Raw genomic sequence first — 20443 nt, forward strand, 5'->3', positions numbered from 1 at the left:
GTTTCCTCATGTTACAGGTGGTCTTCCTCTCGCACTAACCCCTTTAGTTGTACTATCATACACTATCCTTGTAAACTCCCTGTCCTGCATTCATTTCACATTTCCAAACCACCTGCAAGTATTAGGTTTCACCCTCTTTACCACTTGGCAATTCATTCTCTTTGCATTCCCTGCCATACCACATCTCTCATACACCCGCTCATTTCTTTCTTCTGTCTAACTTGTACCACATGCCCCTCGTAAATGGCTCATTCCATTGCCTGGATTCTTGACCTCTATGACTCAATCTATGTCCATGTTTTGGCTGCATACAACTTACCTTTTGCCAGATAATTTTCTAATCATTCACCACAAAAATCTTATCCACACATCCCCCACCTTTCCTGAAAATCCCCTTGCTCCCCATTAATTCTTAATTCAGTCACTTCTATCACTCTTTCAGTCAACATTCTTGCATACACTTTTCCTGGCATACTTAACAGACTTATTCCCTTATAATTGCTACATACGTCCACACACGCAACTTACATACCTACACAGCTTTCCATGGTTTACCCCAGACGTTTCACATGCCTTGATTCAATCCACTGACAGCACGTCAACCCCGGTATACCACATCGCTCCAATTCACTCTATTCCTTGCCCTCCTTTCACCCTCTTGCATGTTCAGGCCCCGATCACTCAATATCTTTTTCACTTCATCCTTCCACCTCCAATTTGGTCTCCCACTTCTCCTCGTTCCCTCCACCTCTGACACGTATATCCTCTTGGTCAATCTTTCCTCACTCATTTTCTCCATGTGACCAAACCATTTCAAAATGCCCTCTTCTGCTCTCTCAACCACACTCTTTTTATTACCACACATCTCTCTTACCCTATTATTACTTACTCGATCAAACCACCTCACACCACATATTGTCCTCAAACATCTCATTTCCAGCACATCCACCCTCCTCCGCACAACTCTATCTATAGCCCACGCCTAGCAACCATATAACATGGTTGGAACAACTATTCCTTCAAACATACCCATTTTTGCTTTCCGAGAAAATGTTCTCGACTTCCACACATTTTTCAACGCTCCCAGAACTTTCACCCCCCTCCCCCACTCTATGATTCACTTCCACTTCCATAGTTCCATCCACTGCCAAATCCACAACCAGATATCTAAAACACTTCACTTCCTCCAGTTTTTCTCCATTCAAACTCACCTCCCAATTGACTTGTCCCTCAACCCTACTGTACCTAATACCCTTGCTCTTATTCACATCTGCTCTCAGCTTTCTTCTTTCACACACTTTACCAAACTCAGTCACCAGCTTCTGCAGTTTCTCACACGAATCAGCCACCAGCACTGTATCATCAGCGAACAACAACTGACTCACTTCCCAAGCTCTCTCATCCACAACATACTTGCCCCCCTGTAAGAACTTCCATTATTCAGCTGTTAATGATGTTTTGAACAACCCCTGAACTAGAGCTAGAGGGTTTAAGTTCTTAATATTGTATGGCCTGACAAGCAACAAGTATTACCTCAGGGCACTTTCATTCTAAGTAAAACATGTATGACGATTATTTCGAAGATATTTGTACATAAAACAAGGGTTTCAAAGTCAGACATAGATGCCTACATACCTCAGTAATACCCCGACATCTTCGTAAGTTTAGCTTCTTTATTTTAGGCAAATTCTGGCATATAGACATCACAGCATAATCTGTGATGCGAGAACAAAGACTTAAGTCCAGATCTAAGATAGACTTTTGATTTTCACACAGGAGTTGAATTCCACTTTTTGACAGTTGGTCACATGACATCAAATGCACTGATTCAAGTTGCAATCCTGGAATTATTGATAACTTATAAAGAGCTTCACTATCAATGATTGTTCGGCCTAAACTTATGTCCTTCAGAGTACTTGACATCTCCTCCACATATCTTAAGATGTGTGCAAAAGTTAACACATGATCTGACACAATGACTCGCCCATCTGCTGGATAGAATCGCTTGCGGATTGCTTCATGGAAGGTAATTTGACAGCCAGCCAGAGAAAGTTTTCTTAAAGGCCCCACTACCGACATAATACGGGAAAAAAGGGAATCTGTCAGGTGTCTCGAGCAAGCCAGGTGTAGGTGGGTCACATTCTTCAGGGAGGCTGAGAGCAGTTTGACATCCTCAGGGTTGTTCAAGAGAGTACCTAAAAATATAAAGATTCTCTGAATAATTCATGTAATTGAAGTACTGCTATCATTATCTCTTACTAACTACACTTCTCCCAAATTTTTATCTCTAGACTGTTAACACAAATGGAATGTAGGAACATAAAGGTAACATATATACACTTTGTATAAATGTTCTGAAACAGGCAGAGATTTAAGCAAAAACACAGATGAAATGTAATAGTTGGCAGTGATAAGAGTGCTCTTCATTTTGTCATGTTATAGCATATGACTAACTCCAATAACAGTCACTTTGTCTCCAAATGTGATAATGTGTCAAGAGAAGAATTGTTGAATTGAGTTTGATAAACTGCATACATGATTTCAGTTTATCAGATTGGCAGATTAGTTTTAGAAAATAATTTGGAAAAAGGTAATGAATATGGTGGGATTACCAAAAAAAGCTAGTGAGGGATTCACCATCATGCTTGGTCAAAAAATTAATCCTTCAGGTTAGGTAACAGTGGGTGGTGTGACTTAACAGTTGAGGATTACATGCCGTAAGCCAAGGTTAAACATGGTAAGATGCAATGGTTACGTAACTTCTACTTATGTTACTGTTCTCTTTTATTATTTTCATTTACCAAATGACATGGGCGTGTTGAGGGGCCAAAACTATACTGGAAAAATAATGAACAAGTCTCCAGGAAGGATGGTTTTATCTTCATACATGTTTGTGACAGTGCATTGTTGTTCATATATATCCCTGGGGATAGGGGAGAAAGAATACTTCCCATGCATTCCTCACGTGTCGTAGAAGGCGAGTAAAGGGGACGGAAGCGGGGGGCCAGAAACCCTTCCCTCCTTGTATTCTAACTTTCTAAAAGGGGAAACAGACGAAGGACTCTCGCGGGGAGTGCTCATCCTCCTCGAAGGCTCAGATTAGGGTGTCTAAATGTGTGTAGATGTAACCAAGATGAGAAAAAAGGAGAGATAGGTAGTATGTTTGAGGAAAGGAACCTGGATGTTTTGGCTCTGAGGGAAACGAAGCTCAAGGGTAAAGGGGAAGAGTGGTTTGGGAATGTTTTGGTAGTAAAGTCAGGGGTTAGTGAGAGGACAAGAGCAAGGGAAGGAGTAGCAATACTCCTGAAACAGGAGTGGTGAGAGTATGTGATAGAGTGTAAGAAAGTAAATTCTAGATTGATATGGGTAAAACTGAAAGTTGATGGAGAGAGATGGGTGATTATTGGTGCATATGCACCTGGCCATGAGAAGAAAGATCATGTGAGGCAAGTGTTTTGGGAGCAGCTGAATGAGTGTGTTAGTGGTTTTGATGCACAAGACCGGGTTATAGTGATGGGTGATTTGAATGCAAAGGTGAGTAATGTGGCAGTTGGGAATAATTGGTATACTTGGGTTGTTCAGTGTTGTAAATGGAAATGGTGAAGAGCTTGTAGATTTATGTGCTGAAAAAGGACTGGTGATTGGGAATACCTGAATTAAAAAGAGAGATATGCGTAAGTATACGTATGTAAGTAGGAGAGATGGCCAGAGAGCGTTATTGGATTACGTGTTAATTGATAGGTCCGCGAAAGAGAGACTTTTGGATGTTAATGTGTTGAGAGGTGCAACTGGAGGGATGTCTGATCATTATCTTGTTGAGGCAAAGGTGAAGATTTGTATGGGTTTTCAGAAAAGAAGAGAGAATGTTGGGGTGAAAAGAGTGGTGAGAGTAAGTGAGCTTGGGAAGGAGACTTGTGTGAGGAAGTACCAGGAGAGACTGAGTACAGAATGGAAAAAGGTGAGAACAAAGGAGGTAAGGGGATTGGGGGAGGAATGGGATGTATTTAAGGAAGCAGTGATGGCTTGCGCAAAAGATGCTTGTGGCATGAGGGTTGATTAGAAAGGGTAGTGAGTGGTGGGATGAAGAAGTAAGATTAATAGTGAAAGAGAAGACAGAGGCTTTTGGACAGTTTTTGCAGGGAAAAAATGCAAATGAGTAGGAGATGTATAAAAGAAAGAGGCAGGAGGTCAAGAGAATGGTGCAAGAGGTGAAAAAGAGGGCAAATGAGAGTTGGGGTGAGAGAGTATCATTAAATTTTAGGGAGAATAAAAAGATGTTTTGGAAGGAGGTAAATAAAGTGCGTAAGACAAGGAAGCAAATGGGAATTTCAGTGAAGGGGGCAAAGGGGAGGTGATAACAAGTAGTGATGATATGAGAAGGAGATGGAGTCAGTATTTTGAAGGTTTGTTGAATGTGTTTGATGATAGAGTGGCAGATATAGGGTGTTTTGGTCGAGGTGGCATGCAAAGTGAGAGGGTTAGGGTAAATGATATGGTAAACAGAGAGGAGGTAGTAAAAGCTTTGCGAAAGATGAAAGCCGGCAAGGCAGCAGGTTTGGATGGTATTGCAGTGGAATTTATTAAAAAAGGGGGTGACTGTATTGTTGACTGGTTGGTAAGGTTATTTAATGTATGTATGATTCATGGTGAGATGCCTGAGGATTGGCGGAATGCTTGTATAGTGCCATTGTACAAAGGCAAAGGGGATAAGAGTGAGTGCTCAAATTGCAGAGGTATAAGTTTGTTGAGTATTCCTGGGAAACTATATGGAAGGGTATTGATTGAGAGGGTGAAGGCATGTACAGAGCATCAGATTGGGGAAGAGCAGTGTGGTTTCAGAAGTGGTAGAGGATGTGTGGATCAGGTGTTTGCTTTGAAGAATGTATGGGAGAAATACTATAGATTTGTATGTAGCATTTATGGATCTGGAGAAGGTATATGATAGAGTTGATAGAGATGCTCTGTGGAAGGTATTAAGAATATATGGTGTGGGAGGCAAGTTGTTAGAAGCAGTGAAAAGTTTTTATTGAGGATGTAAGGCATGTGTACGTGTAGGAAGAGAAAGTGATTGGTTCTCAGTGAATGTAGGTTTGCGGCAGGGATGTGTGATGTCTCCATGGTTGTTTAATTTGTTTATGGATGGGGTTGTTAGAGAGGTGAATGCATGAGTTTTGGAAAGAGGGACAAGTATGCAATCTGTTGTGGATGAGAGAGCTTGGGAAGTGAGTCAGTTGTTGTTCGTTGATGATACAGCGCTGGTGGCTGATTCATGTGAGAAACTGCAGAAGCTGGCGACTGAGTTTGGTAAAGTGTGTGAAAGAAGAAAGCTGAGAGTAAATGTGAATAAGAGCAAGGTTATTAGGTACAGTAGGGTTAAGTCAATTGGGAGGTAAGTTTGAATGGAGAAAAACTGGAGGAAGTAAAGTGTTTTAGATATCTGGGAGTGGATCTCGCAGCGGATGGAACCATGGAAGCGGAAGTGAATCATAGGGTGGGGGAGGGGGCGAAAATTCTGGGAGCCTTGAAGAATGTTTGGAAGTCGAGAACATTATCTCGGAAAGCAAAAATGGGTATGTTTGAAGGAATAGTGGTTCCAACGATGTTGTATGGTTGCGAGGCGTGGGCTATGGATAGAGTTGTGCGCAGGAGGGTGGATGTGCTGGAAATGAGATGTTTGAGGACAATATGTGGTGTGAGGTGGTTTGATCGAGTAAGTAATGTAAAGGTAAGAGAGATGTGTGGAAATAAAAAGAGTGTGGTTGAGAGAGCAGAAGAGGGTGTTTTGAAATGGTTTGGTCACATGGAGAGAATGAGTGAGGAAAGATTGACCAAGAGGATATATGTGTCAGAGGTGGAGGGAACAAGGAGAAGTGGGAGACCAAATTGGAGGTGGAAAGATGGAGTGAAAAAGATTTTGAGTGATCGGGGCCTGAACATGCAGGAGGGTGAAAGGCCTGTAAGGAATAGAGTGAATTGGAACGATGTGGTATAACGGGGTTGACGTGCTGTCAGTGGATTGAATCAGGGCATGTGAAGCGTCTGGGGTAAACCATGGAAAGTTGTGTGGGGCCTGGATGTGGAAAGGGAGCTGTGGTTACGGGCATTATTACATGACAGCTAGAGACTGAGTGTGAATGAATGGGGCCTTTGTCGTCTTTTCCTAGTGCTACCTCGCACACATGAGGGGGGAGGGGGATGGTATTCCATGTGTAGCGAGGTGGCGATGGGCATGAATAAAGGCAGACAGTGTGAATTGTGTGCCAGGGTATATATGTATGTGTCTGTGTGTGTATATATATGTGTACATTGAGATGTATAGGTGTGTATATTTGCGTGTGTGGACGTGTATGTATATACATTGTGTATGGGGGTGGGTTGGGCCATTTCTTTCGTCTGTTTCCTTGCGCTACCTCGCAAACGCAGGAGACAGCGACAAAGCAAAAAAAAAAAAGATATATATATATATATATATATATATATATATATATATATATATATATATATATATATATTTTTTTTTTTTTTTTTTTGCTTTGTCGCTGTCTCCCGCATTTGCGAGGTAGCGCAAGGAAACAGACGAAAGAAATGGCCCAACCCACCCCCATACACATGTATATACATACGTCCACACACGCAAATATACATACCTACACAGCTTTCCATGGTTTACCCCAGACGCTTCACATGCCTTGATTCAATCCACTGACAGCACGTCAACCCCGGTATACCACATCGCTCCAATTCACTCTATTCCTTGCCCCCCTTTCACCCTCCTGCATGTTCAGGCCCCGATCACACAAAATCTTTTTCACTCCATCTTTCCACCTCCAATTTGGTCTCCCTCTTCTCCTCGTTCCCTCCACCTCCGACATATATATCCTCTTGGTCAATCTTTCCTCACTCATTCTCTCCATGTGACCAAACCATTTCAAAACACCCTCTTCTGCTCTCTCAACCACGCTCTTTTTATTTCCACACATCTCTCTTACCCTTACGTTACTTACTCGATCAAACCACCTCACACCACACATTGTCCTCAAACATCTCATTTCCAGCACATCCATCCTCCTGCGCACAACTCTATCCATAGTCCACGCCTCGCAACCATACAACATTGTTGGAACCACTATTCCTTCAAACATACCCATTTTTGCTTTCTGAGATAATGTTCTCGACTTCCACACATTCTTCAAGGCCCCCAGAATTTTCGCCCCCTCCCCCACCCTATGATCCACTTCCGCTTCCATGGTTCCATCCGCTGCCAGATCCACTCCCAGATATCTAAAACACTTCACTTCCTCCAGTTTTTCTCCATTCAAACTCACCTCCCAATTGACTTGACCCTCAACCCTACTGTACCTAATAACCTTGCTGTTATTCACATTTAATCTTAACTTTCTTCTTCCACACACTTTACCAAACTCAGTCACCAGCTTCTGCAGTTTCTCACATGAATCAGCCACCAGCGCTGTATCATCAGCGAACAACAACTGACTCACTTCCCAAGCTCTCTCATCCCCAACAGACTTCATACTTGCCCCTCTTTCCAAAACTTATACCTCTGTAATTTGAGCACTCACTCTTATCCCCTTTGCCTTTGTATAATGGCACTATGCACGCATTCCGCCAATCCTCAGGCACCTCACCATGAGTCATACATACATTAAATAACCTTACCAACCAGTCAACAATACAGTCACTCCCTTTTTTAATAAATTCCACTGCAATACCATCCAAACCTGCTGCCTTGCCGGCTTTCATCTTCCGCAAAGCTTTTACTACCTCTTCTCTGTTTACCAAATCATTTTCCCTAACCCTCGCACTTTGCACACCAACTCGACCAAAACACCCTATATCTGCCACTCTATCATCAAACACATTCAACAAACCTTCAAAATACTCACTCCATCTCCTTCTCACATCACCACTACTTGTTATCACCTCCCCATTTGCGCCCTTCACTGAAGTTCCCATTTGCTCCCTTGTCTTACGCACTTTATTTACCTCCTTCCAGGACGTCTTTTTATTCTCCCTAAAATTCAATGATACTCTCTCACCCCAACTCTCATTTGCCCTCTTTTTCATCTCTTGCACCTTTCTCTTGACCTCCTGTCTCTTTCTTTTATACATCTCCCACTCAATTGCATTTTTTCCCTGCAAAAACGTCCAAATGCCTCTCTCTTCTCTTTCACTAATAATCTTACTTCTTCATCCCACCACTCACTACCCTTTCTAATCAACCCACCTCCCACGCTTCTCATGCCACAAGCATCTTTTGCGCAATCCATCACTGATTCCCTAAATACATCCCATTCCTCCCCCACTCCCCTTACTTCCATTGTTCTCACCTTTTTCCATTCTGTACTCAGTCTCTCCTTGTACTTCCTCACACAAGTCTCCTTCCCAAGCTCACTTACTCTCACCACCCTCTTCACCCCAACATTCACTCTTCTGAAAACCCATACAAATCTTCACCTTAGCCTCCACAAGATAATGATCAGACATCCCTCCAGTTGCACCTTTCAGCACATTAACATCCAAAAGTCTCTCTTTTGCGCACCTGTCAATTAACACGTAATCCAATAACGCTCTCTGGCCATCTCTCCTACTTACATACGTATACTTATGTATATCTCGCTTTTTAAACCAGGTATTCCCAATCACCAGTCCTTTTTCCAGCACATAAATCTACAAGCTCTTCACCATTTCCATTTACAACACTGAACACCCCATGTATACCAATTATTCCCTCAACTGCCACATTACTCACCTTTGCATTCAAATCACCCATCACTATAACCTGGTCTCGTGCACCAAAACCACTAACACACTCATTCAGCTGCTCCCAAAAAACTTGCCTCTCATGATCTTTCTTCTCATGCCCAGGTGCATATGCACCAATAATCACCCATCTCTCTCCATCAACTTTCAGTTTTACCCATATTAATCGAGAATTTACTTTCTTACATTCTATCACATACTCCCACAACTCCTGTTTCAGGAGTACTGCTACTCCTTCCCTTGCTCTTTTCCTCTCACTAACCCCTGACTTTACTCCCAAAACATTCCCAAACCACCCTTCCCCTTTACCCTTGAGCTTCGTTTCACTCAGAACATCCAGGTTCCTTTCCTCAAACATACTACCTATCTCTCCTTTTTTCACATCTTGGTCACATCCACACACATTTAGACACCCCAGTCTGAGCCTTCGAGGAGGATGAGCACTCCCCGCGTGACTCCTTCTTCTGTTTCCCATTTTTAGAAAGTTAAAAAATACAAGGAGGGGAGGATTTCTGGCCCCCAGCTCCCTTCCCCTCTAGTCGCCTTCTTCGACACGCGAGGAATGCGTGGGAAGTATTCTTTCACCCCTATCCCCAGGGTTTGTTGAATGTGTTTGATGATAGAGTGGCAGATATAGGGTGTTTTGGTCGAGGTGGTGTGCAAAGTGAGAGGGTTAGGGAAAATGATTTGGTAAACAGAGAAGAGGTAGTGAAAGCTTTGCGGAAGATGAAAGCCGGCAAGGCAGCAGGTTTGGATGGTATTGCAGTGGAATTTATTAAAAAAGGGGGTGACTGTATTGTTGACTGGTTGGTAAGGTTATTTAATGTATGTATGACTCATGGTGAGGTGCCTGAGGATTGGCGGAATGCGTGCATAGTGCCATTGTACAAAGGCAAAGGGGATAAGAGTGAGTGCTCAAATTACAGAGGTATAAGTTTGTTGAGTATTCCTGGTAAATTATATGGGAGGGTATTGATTGAGAGGGTGAAGGCATGTACAGAGCATCAGATTGGGGAAGAGCAGTGTGGTTTCAGAAGTGGTAGAGGATGTGTGGATCAGGTGTTTGCTTTGAAGAATGTATGTGAGAAATACTTAGAAAAGCAAATGGATTTGTATGTAGCATTTATGGATCTGGAGAAGGCATATGATAGAGTTGATAGAGATGCTCTGTGGAAGGTATTAAGAATATATGGTGTGGGAGGAAAGTTGTTAGAAGCAGTGAAAAGTTTTTATCGAGGATGTAAGGCATGTGTACGTGTAGGAAGAGAGGAAAGTGATTGGTTCTCAGTGAATGTAGGTTTGCGGCAGGGGTGTGTGATGTCTCCATGGTTGTTTAATTTGTTTATGGATGGGGTTGTTAGGGAGGTAAATGCAAGAGTTTTGGAAAGAGGGGCAAGTATGAAGTCTGTTGGGGATGAGAGAGCTTGGGAAGTGAGTCAGTTGTTGTTCGCTGATGATGCAGCGCTGGTGGCTGATTCATGTGAGAAACTGCAGAAGCTGGTGACTGAGTTTGGTAAAGTGTGTGAAAGAAGAAAGTTAAGAGTAAATGTGAATAAGAGCAAGGTTATTAGGTACAGTAGGGTTGAGGGTCAAGTCAATTGGGAGGTGAGTTTGAATGGAGAAAAACTGGAGGAAGTGAAGTGTTTTAGATATCTGGGAGTGGATCTGGCAGCGGATGGAAGCATGGAAGCGGAAGTGGATCATAGGGTGGGGGAGGGGGCGAAAATTCTGGGGGCCTTGAAGAATGTGTGGAAGTCGAGAACATTATCATGGAAAGCAAAAATGGGTATGTTTGAAGGAATAGTGGTTCCAACAATGTTGTATGGTTGCGAGGCGTGGGCTATGGATAGAGTTGTGCGCAGGAGGATGGATGTGCTGGAAATGAGATGTTTAAGGACAATGTGTGGTGTGAGGTGGTTTGATCGAGTGAGTAACGTAAGGGTAAGAGAGATGTGTGGAAATAAAAAGAGCGTGGTTGAGAGAGCAGAAGAGGGTGTTTTGAAGTGGTTTGGGCACATGGAGAGAATGAGTGAGGAAAGATTGACCAAGAGGATATATGTGTCGGAGGTGGAGGGAACGAGAAGAGGGAGACCAAATTGGAGGTGGAAAGATGGAGTGAAAAAGATTTTGTGTGATCGGGGCCTGAACATGCAGGAGGGTGAAAGGAGGGCAAGGAATAGAGTGAATTGGAGCGATGTGGTATACCGGGGTTGACGTGCTGTCAGTGGAGTAAATCAAGGCATGTGAAGCGTCTGGGGTAAACCATGGAAAGCTGTGTAGGTATGCATATTTGCGTGTGTGGACGTATGTATATACATGTGTATGGGGGGGGTTGGGCCATTTCTTTCGTCTGTTTCCTTGCGCTACCTCGCAAACGCGGGAGACAGCGACAAAGTATAATGAAAAAATAAAAAAATAATATATATATATATATATTTTATTTTTGCTTTTTCATTTTTTGCTTTGTCGCTGTCTCCCGCATTAGCAAGGTAGCACAAGGAAACAGACGGAAGAATGGCCCAACCCACCCACATACACATGTATATACATACATGTCCACACACGCAAATATACATACCTATACATCTCAATGTACACATATATATACACACACAGACATATACATATATACACATGTACATAATTCATACTGTCTGCCTTTATTTATTCCCATTGCCACCTCACCACACATGGAATAACAACCCCCTCCCCCTCGTGTGTGAAGTAGCACTAGGAAAGGACAACAAAGGCCCCATTTGTTCACACTCAGTCTTTAGCTGTCATGTAATAATGCACAGAAACCACAGCTCCCTTTCCACATCCAGGCCCCACACAACTTTCCATGGTTTACCCCAGAGGCTTCACATGCCCTGGTTCAATCCATTGACAGCACGTCGACCCCGGTATACCACATCGTTCAAATTCACTCTATTCCTTGCACGCCTTTCACCCTCCTGCATGTTCAGGCCCCGATCACTCAAAATCTTTTTCACTCCATCTTTCCACCTCCAATTTGGTCTCCCACTTCTCCTCGTTCCCTCCACCTCCTACACATATATCCACTTGGTCAATCTTTCCTCACTCATCCTCTCCATCTGACCAAACCATTTCAAAACACCCTCTTCTGCTCTCTCAACCACACTCTTTTTATTTCCACACATCTCTCTTACCCTTACATTACTTACACGATCAAACCACCTCACACCACATATTGTCCTCAAACATCTCATTTCCAGCACATCCACCCTCCTGCGCACAACTCTATCCATAGCCCACGCCTCGCAGCCATACAACATTGTTGGAACCACTATTCCTTCAAACATACCCATTTTTGCTTTCCGAGATAATGTTCTCGACTTCCAAACATTCTTCAAGGCTCCCAGTATTTTTGCCCCTTGCCCCACCCTATGATTCACTTCCGCTTCCGTGGTTCCATCTGCTGCCAGATCCACTCCCAGATATCTAAAACACTTTACTTCCTCCAGTTTTTCTCCATACAAACTTACCTCCCAATTGACTTGACCCTCAACCCTACTATACTTAATAACCTTGCTCTTATTCACATTTACTCTTAACTTTCTTCTTTCACTCACTTTACCAACCTCATTCGCCAGCTTCTGCAGTTTCTCACATGAATCAGCCACCAGCGCTTTATCATCAGCGAACAACAATTGACTCACTTCCCAAGCTCTCTCATCCACAACAGACTGCATACTTGCCCCTCTTTCCAAAACTCTTGCATTCACCTCCCTAACAACCCCATCCATAAACAAATTAAACAACCATGGAGACATCACACACCCCTGCCACAAACCTACATTCACTGAGAACCAATCACTTTCCTCTCTTCCTACACGTACACATGCCTTGCATCCTCAATAAAAACTTTTCACTGCTTCTAACAGCTTGCCTCCCACACCAAATTTTCTTAATACCTTCCACAGAGCATCTCTATCGACTCTATCATATGCCTTCACCAGATCCATAAATACTACATACAAATACATTTGCTTTTCTAAGTATTTCTCACATACATTCTTCAAAGCAAACACCTGATACACACATCCTCTACCACTTCTGAAACCCCACTGCTCTTCCCCAATCTGATGCTCAGTACATGCCTTCACCCTCTCAATCAATACCCTCCCATATAATTTCCCAGGAATACTCAACAAACTTATACCTCTGTAATTTGAGCACTCACCTTTATCCCCTTTGCCTTTGTACAATGGCACTATGCAAGCATTCTGCCAATCCTCAGACCCCTCACCATGAGACATACATTCATTGAATAACCTTACCAACCAGTCAACAATACAGTCACCCCCTTTTTTAATAAATCCCACTGCAATACCATCCAAACCCGCCGCCTTGCTGGCTTTCATCTTCTGCAAAGCTTTTACTACCTCTTCTCTGTTTACCAAATCATTTTCTCTAACCCTCTCACTTTGCACACCACCTCAACCAAAACACCCTACATCTGCCACTCTATCATCAAACACATTCAACAAACCTTCAAAATACTCACTCCATCTCCTTCTCACATCACCACTACTTGTTAACACCTCCCCATTTGCCCCCTTCACTGAAGTTCCCATTTGTTCCCTTGTCTTGTGCAATTTATTTACCTCCTTCCAAAACATCTTTTTAATTCTCCCTAAAATTTAATGATACTCTCCTACCCCAACTCTCATTTGTCCTCTTTTTCACCTCTTGTACCTTTCTCTTGACCTGCCTCTTTCTTTTATACATCTCCCACTCATTTGCATTATTTCCCTGCAATATATTTTATCCCTGGGGATAGGGGAGAAAGAATACTCCCCACGTATTCCCTGTGTGTCATAGAAGGCGACTAAAAGGGGAGAGAGAGGGTGGCTGGAAATCCTCCCCCTTTTTTTTTTTTTTTAATTTTCCAAAAGAAGGAACCGAGAAGGGGGCCAGATGAGGATACTCCCCCAAAGGCCCAGTCCTCTGTTCTTAACGCTACCTCGCTAATGCAGGAAATGGCGAATAGTATAATAGAGAAAAGAAATATATCAAATAAAATGGAGACTTTAGTTACTAAATGTACTGGTTAGAAAAGCTTAGATAAATTAACTATTTTCTACCTGCCATGAGAAGGTGAGCAAAACCACTTAATGTTAGATCTTCTAAGCTGCTACACTGTTGAAGCAAGCAGACAAAATCCATTTGACTAAGATCTGCATTCAGCAGCTTCAAACTCTTCACATTCCCCGAGACTTTTCTCCAAAGCTCGGCAAAGTAGCCCTGCAGCCTGATGTCAACTTCCTGCAACAGTAGAGGGAAATTTTTCATATTTCCTGCTCCACTTATTCTGAAATAAGCACTTCCTAAGGTACCTTTTGTAATGTTTGGTACCCAAGACTCGAAAGGAAGGGGGAGGGTTTCTCCCTTGTTAAGTAATAACCAAATAACCCCACATCCATTTAGATAAATCAAGCTTTAGCATCAACCTAAAAATAATCAAACTTATGTGTTAGCTTTATATCTTTCACTTACACATCACCAGAATATGTGTTATTATTATTATTATGCTTAATCGCTGTTTCACATGTTAGCGAGGCAGCGCAAGGAAACAGACGAAGAATGACCCAACCTCTCATGTACACATATACATAAACACCCATACACTTGCATATGCATACCTATACATTTCAACATATACATATGTGTACGAACATAGTGCATAGGAACAACACCTTCATAGAACATACAAACCTGCAACAGCCAGGATCGAACCCGGGACCCCTGTGCAAGAGGTGGGAACGCTAACCGCTAGGCTATGGGCCTGGCTAATAGGAAATAACTTCGAATACTATGTACTCGAATACCCTTCGTCTCATGTTGGTGAGCAACGGGGTCTACACCGGTCATTTCCCAACAGGTGCACATGGCCAGCAGATAGCATTTTACCGAACCTAACTGTACAACGCGGAGGTATATGAATATGAACATAATGCATAGGAACGCGCACCTTCATAGAACATACAAACCTCCAACAGCCAGGATCGAACCCGGGACCCCTGTGCATGAGGCGGAAATGCTAACCGCTAGGCTATGGGCCTGGCTAATAGGATATAACTGTTCGAATACTATGTACTCGAATAGTATACATACACAGACATATACATACATACACATGTACATATTCATACTAGCCTTCATCCATTCCTGTTGCCACTCCAACACACAGGAAACAGCATTCTTCTCTCCACCTCTGACACATATATCCTCTCTTGGTCAATCTTTCCTCACTTATTCTCTCCATGTGTCAAAACCATTTTAACACACCCTCTTCTGCTCTTTCAACCATGCTTTTTATTATCCTTTCATTACTTACTCTATCAAACCACCTCACACCACATATTGTCCTTAAACATTTCAGTTCCATCACAGTTCAGTTCCACCCTCCTCCGCACAGTACTATCTATAGCTCATGCCTCGTAACCATATAACATTATTGGAACAACTCTTCCTTCAAACATACCCATTTCTTGCTCTCCGAGATAACGTTCTCGCCTTCCACACATTCTTCAGTGCTCCCAGACCCTTCGCCCCCTCCCCCACCCTGTGACTCACTTCCGCTTCCATGGTTCCATCTACTGCTAAGTCCACTCCTAGATATCTAAAGCATTTCACTTCCTCCAGTTTTTCTCCATTCAAACTTACCTCCCAGTTTACTTGTCCCTCAACTCTACTGAACCTAATAACCTTGATGTTATTCACATTCACTCTCAACTTACTTTTTTCACATATTTTACCAAACTCAGTCACCAACTTCTGCAGTTTCTCACCCGAATCAGCCTCCAGCACTGTAGCATCAGCGAACAACAACTGACTCACTTCCCAAGCCCTCTCATCCAAAACAGACTGCATACTTGCCCCTTTCTCCAAAACTCTTGCATTCACCTCCCTAACCATCCCATCAATAAACAAATTATACACATATATATATATATATATATATATATATATATATATATATATATATATATATATATATATATATATATACTTCCTCGCAAACGCGGGAGACAGCGACAAAGTATAATAAAAAAAAATATAAAAAAATAATATATATATATATATATATATATATATATATATATATATTTCTTTCTTTCTTTCATACTATTCGCCATTTCCTGCGTTAGCAAGGTAGCGTTAAGAACAGAGGACTGGGCCTCTGAGGGAATATCCTCACCTGGCCTCATTCTCTGTTCCTTCTTTTGGAAAATTAAAAAAAACGAGAGGGGAGGATTTCCAGCCCCCCGCTCCCTCCCCTTTTAGTCGCCTTCTACGACACGCAGGGAATACGTGGGAAGTATTCTTTCTCCCCTATCCCCAGGGATAATGTGTGTATATATATATATATATATATATATATATATATATATATATATATATTTATTTATTTATTTATTTATTTATTTATTTATTTTGCTTTGTCGCTGTCTCCCGCGTTTGCGAGTTAGCGCAAGGAAACAGACAAAAGAAATGGCCCAACCCACCCCCATACACAATGTATACACACACACACACACACACGTCCACACACGCAAATATACATACCTAATACATCTCAATGTACACATATATATACATACACAGACACATACATATATACCCTGGCACACAATTCACACTGTCTGCCCCCATTCACTCCCATTGCCACCTCGCCACACATGGAATACCATCCCCCTCCCCCCTCATGTGTGCGAGGTAGCACTAGGAAAAGACAACAAAGGCCCCATTCCTTCACACTCAGTCTCTAGCTGCCGCGCAATAATGCCCGAAACCACAGCTCCCTTTCCACATCCAGGCCCCACACAACTTTCCATGGTTTACCCTAGACGCTTCACATGCCCTGGTTCAATCCACTGACAGCACGTTAACCCCGGTATACCACATCGATCCAATTCACTCTATTCCTTACAGGCCTTTCACCCTCCTGCATGTTCAGGCCCCGATCACACAAAATCTTTTTCACTCCATCTTTCCACCTCCAGTTTGGTCTCCCACTTCTCCTCGTTCCCTCCACCTCCATCACATATATCCTCTTGGCCAATCTATCCTCACTCATTCTCTCCATGTGCCCAAACCATTTCAAAACACCCTCTTCTGCTCTCTCAACCACGCTCTTTTTATTTCCACACATCTCTCTTACCCTTACGTTACTTACTCGATCAAACCACCTCACACCACACATTGTCCTCAAACATCTCATTTCCAGCACATCCACCCTCCTGCGCACAACTCTATCCATAGCCCACGCCTCGCAACCATACAACATTGTTGGAACCACTATTCCTTCAAACATACCCATTTTTGCTTTCCGAGATAATGTTCTCGACTTCCTCACATTCTTCAAGGCTCCCAGGATTTTCGCCCCCTCCCCCACCCTATGATCCACTTCCGCTTCCATGGTTCCATCCGCTGCCAGATCCACTCCCAGATATCTAAAACACTTTACTTCCTCCAGTTTTTCTCCATTCAGACTTACCTCCCAATTGACTTGACCCTCAACCCTACTGTACCTAATAACCTTGCTCTTATTCACATTTACTCTTAACTTTCTTCTTTCACACACTTTACCAAACTCAGTCACCAGCTTCTGCAGTTTCTCACATGAATCAGCCACCAATGCTGTATCATCAGCGAACAACAACTGACTCACTTCCCAAGCTCTTTCATCCCCAACAGACTTCATACTTGCCCCTCTTTCCAAAACTCTTGCTTTCACCTCCCTAACAACCCCATCCATAAACAAATTAAACAACCATGGAGACATCACACACCCCTGCCGCAAACCTACATTCACTGAGAACCAATCACTTTCCTCTCTTCCTACACGTACACATGCCTTGCATCCTCAATAAAAACTTTTCACTGCTTCTAACAACTTGCCTCCCACACCATATATTCTTAATACCTTCCACAGAGCATCTATATATATATATATATATATATATATATATATATATATATATATATATATATATATATATATATATATATATCACACTGCTCTTCCCCAATCTGATGCTCTGTACATGCCTTCACCCTCTCAATCAATACCCTCCCATATAATTTACCAGGAATACTCAACAAACTTATACCTCTGTAATTTGAGCACTCACTCTTATCCCCTTTGCCTTTGTACAATGGCACTATGCACGCATTCCGCCAATCCTCAGGCACCTCACCGTGAGTCATACATACATTAAATAACCTTACCAACCAGTCAACAATACAGTCACCCCCTTTTTTAATAAATTCCACTGCAATACCATCCAAACCTGCTGCCTTGCCGGCTTTCATCTTCCGCAAAGCTTTTACTACCTCTTCTCTGTTTACCAAATCATTTTCCCTAACCCTCTCACTTTGCACACCACCTCGACCAAGTGGTAGAGGATGTGTGGATCAGGTGTTTGCTTTGAAGAATGTATGTGAGAAATACTTAGAAAAGCAAATGGATTTGTATGTAGCATTTATGGATCTGGAGAAGGCATATGATAGAGTTGATAGAGACGCTCTGTGGAAGGTATTAAGAATATATGGTGTGGGAGGCAAGTTGTTAGAAGCAGTGAAAAGTTTTTATCGAGGATGTAAGGCATGTGTACGTGTAGGAAGAGAGGAAAGTGATTGGTTCTCAGTGAATGTAGGTTTGCGGCAGGGGTGTGTGATGTCTCCATGGTTGTTTAATTTGTTTATGGATGGGGTTGTTAGGGAGGTGAATGCAAGAGTTTTGGAAAGAGGGGCAAGTATGAAGTCTGTTGGGGATGAGAGAGCTTGGGAAGTGAGTCAGTTGTTGTTCGCTGATGATACAGCGCTGGTGGCTGATTCATGTGAGAAACTGCAGAAGCTGGTGACTGAGTTTGGTAAAGTGTGTGAAAGAAGAAAGTTAAGAGTAAATGTGAATAAGAGCAAGGTTATTAGGTACAGTAGGGTTGAGGGTCAAGTCAATTGGGAGGTGAGTTTGAATGGAGAAAAACTGGAGGAAGTGAAGTGTTTTAGATATCTGGGAGTGGATCTGGCAGCGGATGGAAGCATGGAAGCGGAAGTGGATCATAGGGTGGGGGAGGGGGCGAAAATTCTGGGAGCCTTGAAGAATGTGTGGAAGTCGAGAACATTATCTCGGAAAGCAAAAATGGGTATGTTTGAAGGAATAGTGGTTCCAACAATGTTGTATGGTTGCGAGGCGTGGGCTATGGATGGAGTTGTGCGCAGGAGGATGGATGTGCTGGAAATGAGATGTTTGAGGACAATGTGTGGTGTGAGGTGGTTTGATCGAGTAAGTAACGTAAGGGTAAGAGAGATGTGTGGAAATAAAAAGAGCGTGGTTGAGAGAGCAGAAGAGGGTGTTTTGAAGTGGTTTGGGCACATGGAGAGGATGAGTGAGGAAAGATTGACCAAGAGGATATATGTGTTGGAGGTGGAGGGAACAAGGAGAAGAGGAAGACCAAATTGGAGGTGGAAAGATGGAGTGAGAAAGATTTTGTGTGATCGGGGCCTGAACATGCAGGAGGGTGAAAGGAGGGCAAGGAATAGAGTGAATTGGAGCGATGTGGTATACCGGGGTTGACGTGCTGTCAGTGGATTGAATCAAGGCATGTGAAGCGTCTGGGATAAGCCATGGAAAGCTGTGTAGGTATGTATATTTGCGTGTGTATGTATATACATGTGTATGGGGGGGGTTGGGCCATTTCTTTCGTCTGTTTCCTTGCGCTACCTCGCAAACGCGGGAGACAGCGACAGTATAATAAATAATAAAATATATATATACATACACAGACATATACTTGTATGCACATGTACATATTCACACTTGCTTACCTTTATCCATTCCTGGCACCACCCTGCCCCACAGGAAACAGCATCGCTAACTCCTGCTTCAGTAAGGTGGCACCAGGAAAACAAGACGAAAAGGCCACATTCTTTCGCACACTGTCTCTAGTTGTCATGTGTAATGCACCGAAACCACAGCTCCCTATCCACATCCATATATACATTGAAAAGCCATGCTGATATCACACAGCCCTGCCTCACAACCACATATATATTGAAACTTTTGGTAAACTCTCCATCCACTCTTACACATGCATTTGCTCCTCTATCGATGGCTTTCACATTATTCAGTGGTAGTCCCCCTACTTCATATACCCTTAACACATACCATAAACCATTCCAGTTGACTCTACTATAAGCTTTCTCCAGATCTATAAAGGCTTCGTACAACTTCGTACCTTTCAATAAATACTTTTCAACACTCATCTTCACAAAAATCTGATCCACACATCCCTTTTCTAAAACCCCTCGCTCCTCATTTATTCTGCATTCAGTCACTTCCATTGCTTTATCAATCAGCATTCTTGGATACACTTTTCTTGTATATTAAACAAAGTTATTCCCTGTAATTGCTACATACATTCATAGCACATTTTTCTTTAAATAAAGGAACAGTAATAACTTCCACCTAATCCTCAGGCACACCTGTTTCTATCCTAAATTCCATAGATACACTCACTCTTATCACACCCTCTCCTCCAAAATTCAACATTTCACCTATAATCCCATCCACTCCTGATGCTTTTCCTAGCTTCAGCCTCATTATTGCCCTTTTTACCTCCCTTTCTGCTGT

The 20443-nt window shown here is 42.6% G+C and overlaps 2 protein-coding genes across 15 annotated transcripts in view; one reads left to right on the plus strand and one right to left on the minus strand.

Moving 5' to 3' along the window:
* Positions 1 to 20443, plus strand: part of LOC139755506 (trichoplein keratin filament-binding protein-like) — a 650577-nt gene that overhangs the window by 450824 nt on the left and 179310 nt on the right. The window lies entirely within an intron of this gene.
* The window catches only part of LOC139755505 (uncharacterized), a 107524-nt gene that overhangs the window by 42710 nt on the left and 44371 nt on the right, over positions 1 to 20443 (minus strand). For 2 of the 3 annotated variants that reach the window (XM_071673861.1, XM_071673859.1), the window contains 2 exons: positions 13890 to 14070; positions 1636 to 2195 (listed from right to left, as the gene is read on the minus strand). In XM_071673861.1, coding sequence (XP_071529962.1) covers positions 1636 to 2195; positions 13890 to 14070 — 741 coding nt within the window. The remainder of the gene's footprint in view (positions 1 to 1635; positions 2196 to 13889; positions 14071 to 20443) is intronic. The other variant, XM_071673860.1, reaches the window with a different exon arrangement.

This window comes from Panulirus ornatus, chromosome 19 (genome assembly GCF_036320965.1).
Source record: "Panulirus ornatus isolate Po-2019 chromosome 19, ASM3632096v1, whole genome shotgun sequence".
NCBI lineage: Eukaryota > Metazoa > Arthropoda > Malacostraca > Decapoda > Palinuridae > Panulirus > Panulirus ornatus.